Genomic DNA, 3,938 nt, shown 5'->3' on the forward strand with positions numbered 1-3,938 from the left:
GAAACTTTTTTCCCTTCCCTTTTCTTTAGGATGCTATTAGAGATGTACATGTGAAAGGAGTGATGTACAAATGGATTGAAAAAGATCTGGGTGAGTTAAATAGAGCTCTGGTGCCAAATCCATTTTGATGTGTCTTGTACTATGTGGCATTCTGTGTAAGATGACTGTGTAGGCCCTAGCTGCAGTCACAGGTGTCAGGGGGACACAGAACTTAATGAAATACTTGATTGTGGCATGCCTAAAGGCAGCTGAGGCATCGAGTGGCATTAAGAACCAAGTGGTATTTAGGGTCAGATGGAGGATCTATTTTAATGGAGGAAATGGCTACCTCATTGCTTGTGTTTCCATTTTCCTTCAGCTTGTAAGCGAGGGATGATGGTCCTTGGCATGATGAGAACATGCAAAGCACCATCTGGCAAGGCTTCCTGGTCATTCAGGGGGAAGAAAGCTCCTGGTAGCAACGTGGCCTGGAGTGGCTGTGCCTGTCCCTTATGATGGTTTGGTATCACCCTTCTTTTTTGCCAGCCTTTTCAGTTCCTCAGTCTTTCTCTTCCCTCCAGATGGGATTGATGAGGGTGAGGAAGGCCGTTTTGTCACCGTAGTGGTTCACTACCTGCCTGAAGTAGATCTAATTCAGGCCTTTTGCATCCCTAGTGGTATAGGGGCTAGGTTTGGTTTTGTTTTTAAAGAAGTGGGTCATGACTTATGCCAAAACTTTTTGATTGATGATGTCTGTTTTATTCTGATATAGAACAGTATATTCTGCATGGGGACGAAATCTATGCTGTGCTAAACCGACTGGTGAACCACAAGAAGAAACTCTTCCTCATTACAAACAGTCCCTTTAGCTTTGTGTAAGTACCATTATTGCACATCGATGGGTCACCAACGGCACAGCAAGAGCTGTGCAGTGCGGTCTCTCCTGTGGGCATCTGAAAGTTGTATGCTAGAGGTTTTTGTGGCAATAGTCATGATGTGGTGATTGTTGCACCCCACAGCTCTCTCTACATCTTTGACTCTCACTTTTTGAAGAAGATATGAGGCTGTGGCTGGCCACAATGTTACAGAGCTGCCACTTTGGATTACCTCTAACAGCTTTTGCTGCGTCACAGACTTCTCTGGACTTCCCATGGTATAGGAGAAAGGGTGGGACAGCTTGAACCAGTCAAAGTGCTACATCAGTACTCCATGCAATGAGACAGCCTTGGGGGATTCACAAATCTCTATGCTTTCTTTTCTGTTACTGAAATGCGAGTAAATTTAGGACTGACTGTTGTAAAGATGCAGTCCTGGGTGAAAAATGAGTGGATCTGTTAACTTTTCTGTTCCTTTGCCCTTAGGGACAAAGGAATGAAACACATGGTTGGCAAGAACTGGCGGGACTTATTCGACATGGTCATTGTGCAAGCTGACAAACCCAACTTCTTCACTGATCGGCGGAAGTACGTGTCCTGGGGCAATACTGCACTGCTGCATGTGGGCCTGAGGTTTTGGGCCCACTTCCCTGGAGTAAACGGCCCCTTTTACCTTCCAAAAGAGTAGTGGGTTTCTAAGCATAATCTGGGTCCAGCAGGCATCCAGCCTTCTGCTGTCTTCTAAGATACTCTCCGAGAAGATGAAAACTGACCAGTCTGGGAATAAGTGGATAGAATGGGTAGTGCCAAGCAGAAGACATGTTTCTAAAATTGGCTGTCTTAACCCTCTTCAGTTTTGTCATGATCTGGGCTTAACTTAGATTTTTAGGGGTAATAATGTACTTAAATCTTTAGAAAGAAAAGAGGAGTGGAATAGTGTATATAAGAGCTGGCCGTTTCTTGGCTCTAGGTCTTGAGAGTGTGCCAAAATCTTTCCTTTTCTTGTTCCCCACAGCAAATATCTGTGTGGTTTTGGTTTTGATTTGTTTTTTGTTGGGTTTTGGTTTTGTTTTCTTTTTTTTTTTTTTAGTTACTGGATACATGCTGTTTGGTAATTGGCAGCTCTGGAAGCCTTTGTACGTGGCAGCTGAGTTTTGTGGTCAGTTGGGAGCTGCCAAGGGACTAGCTGATAGGCACACTGCTGTCCTTGCTTTGCTTTTTGGATTATTTGCTTTGGGAACTTAAATCTGCTTTGTTGCCTCAACTTATGACTGACCAGGAATTACTGCCTTTGAGGGAGAGGTCTATTCTTTCCTCTTTGTGTATTTTCTTCCCCCGTTTCCCAGGCCCCTAGCATATACAGGAGTAAACCTACGAAATGGCTTTATAAGCTGTGCTGACCTGGGAAAGGTTTTCTTCATGGGATGTAGGTGAAGTGTCTTACAAATGGAGCCTGGAGCTATGGTGACCTGGCCCTCTAGGAGATAAAACTTACAGCTGCATGGTGCCTAAGGTCCACTCGTGTAGTGGGCCAGTGGAATGACATGGCATGTATGTCCAAGGTGAGGGGAACCTCCTGATGGTGAGCTGTACTGAACTGTGGAATGTTTTCTCTGAGGGAAAATGCAGGTGTGCACTGGAGCCCCCTGCCCCATGGCAGCTCAGGATCATACAATACTTCTGGATGAGACTGTGCTCTGCTTGCAGCAGGAGCAGCTTCATACCAAAGTTTTTGATCCTGGAGGTCACAGTTTGGAACTCCTATCCCAAGAGGGAACAATGTTCCCATCGAGCATGAATGTTCATGGGAGGTCAAGTAACTTAAGCCTTGTTTTGCTTCTTCTTTCCAAGTGGAAGGTAACCAGGCGAGCCCTCAGCTCGGGTCAGCTGCCGAGATCAGCACAGAGACTGCTTTCCATCCGCTCTGCAGACTGCTTTATCCTATTAAGACATTCCACGGTCTCCGTTGGGCTGGGACGTAGCCAGACTGGAAAAAGACACAAAGTGTTTCATGGCAAAGCCTTCTTGGCCTTAGCATTTCAGAGGGAGTCATTACTATTTTTTTTTTTTTCCTCTTCTCTATATCTGAAAAGCAAGAAGAGTTGTTAGGGATATTGGCATGAAATGGTTACAGTCAGTGGAAGCGTTTTGAAAAGATATTTTCCTCTCGCACTTTCTCTTCCCCTGAGAAAATAGTGCAGAAGGCGCAGAGGGTCACTTCTCACGTAGAGCTTTTATCGTGAGTTGTTACATAGGTAAACAAGTTTTCCAATTCAAATGTTGTGGTTGCTGGGTAACAATTGACAAAAATCAAAAGAAGTTCACATCTCCCCCCTTTTTTTCCAGACCTTTTCGAAAACTGGATGATAAAGGCTCACTGCAGTGGGACAAAATAAACCAGCTGGAGAAAGGAAAGATCTACAAAGAGGTGAAGTGAATGGGTGCATAAGGGGTATGAAGCAAGAGTCTGAAATAGTGGGGACTTATAGGACGCCCACAGTTTTGGGAGCCACTGGAAAACAGGAAAATCTGCCTAGTCAGGGTGGGGGGAAATGATGGGTTCTTCTGTAGGTCACTTGTGGATGTTTGCTGTTTGAAAAGTGAAAAATAGAAGTCCTTGAAAAGAGCGCCTGTGATAGAGGGCATTTGTAAGAAGACATGCTGTAGGCTCTGTGTGCTTCCCTGGCTGGTGGCAGCGAGAGATGCCCTCTGTCCACATGCAGAGAGCTCTTGCTGGCCCAGTAGGACGCTGTCACTCCCCAAATGCTTTCAGCCTGTCTCTTGGCATGCTGCGGAGCAATAGCCTTGTGATTTGCATGCCTCTGAAAAGTCTTTCAGCTTCTGCTGGGGTGTAAGCATTGGAATAAAGGGTCTTTAAAAAATTGGAAAGCCTTGCCAAGGCCTGTGTTGCCTGTCAGCATGTGATAAACTGACCTCTGAGAATGGTGCGAGATGCTTCATGCCAGGTTTAGAAAAGGCTGCTCTCCTGGCAATCACAGCTTTTTACGGTTGCGGGAGGCAGAGCTGAAATAAGGTATAACGCAGCTGCCTGGTAGGAAATCTTTTTGTCTGCAACTCTGAAAC

The 3,938-nt window shown here is 45.4% G+C and overlaps 1 protein-coding gene across 1 annotated transcript in view; it reads left to right on the forward strand.

Annotated features, from left to right (window-relative positions):
- Positions 1 to 3,938, forward strand: part of NT5DC2 (5'-nucleotidase domain containing 2) — a 28,253-nt gene that overhangs the window by 19,105 nt on the left and 5,210 nt on the right. Inside the window, 4 exon segments of the mRNA XM_009705331.1 lie at positions 30 to 90; positions 752 to 854; positions 1,341 to 1,442; positions 3,201 to 3,282. Of these exon segments, the coding sequence (XP_009703633.1) occupies positions 30 to 90; positions 752 to 854; positions 1,341 to 1,442; positions 3,201 to 3,282 (348 nt within the window).

Source organism: Cariama cristata, unplaced genomic scaffold (genome assembly GCF_000690535.1).
Source record: "Cariama cristata isolate BGI_N322 unplaced genomic scaffold, ASM69053v1 scaffold27468, whole genome shotgun sequence".
NCBI classification, from domain to species: domain Eukaryota; kingdom Metazoa; phylum Chordata; class Aves; order Cariamiformes; family Cariamidae; genus Cariama; species Cariama cristata.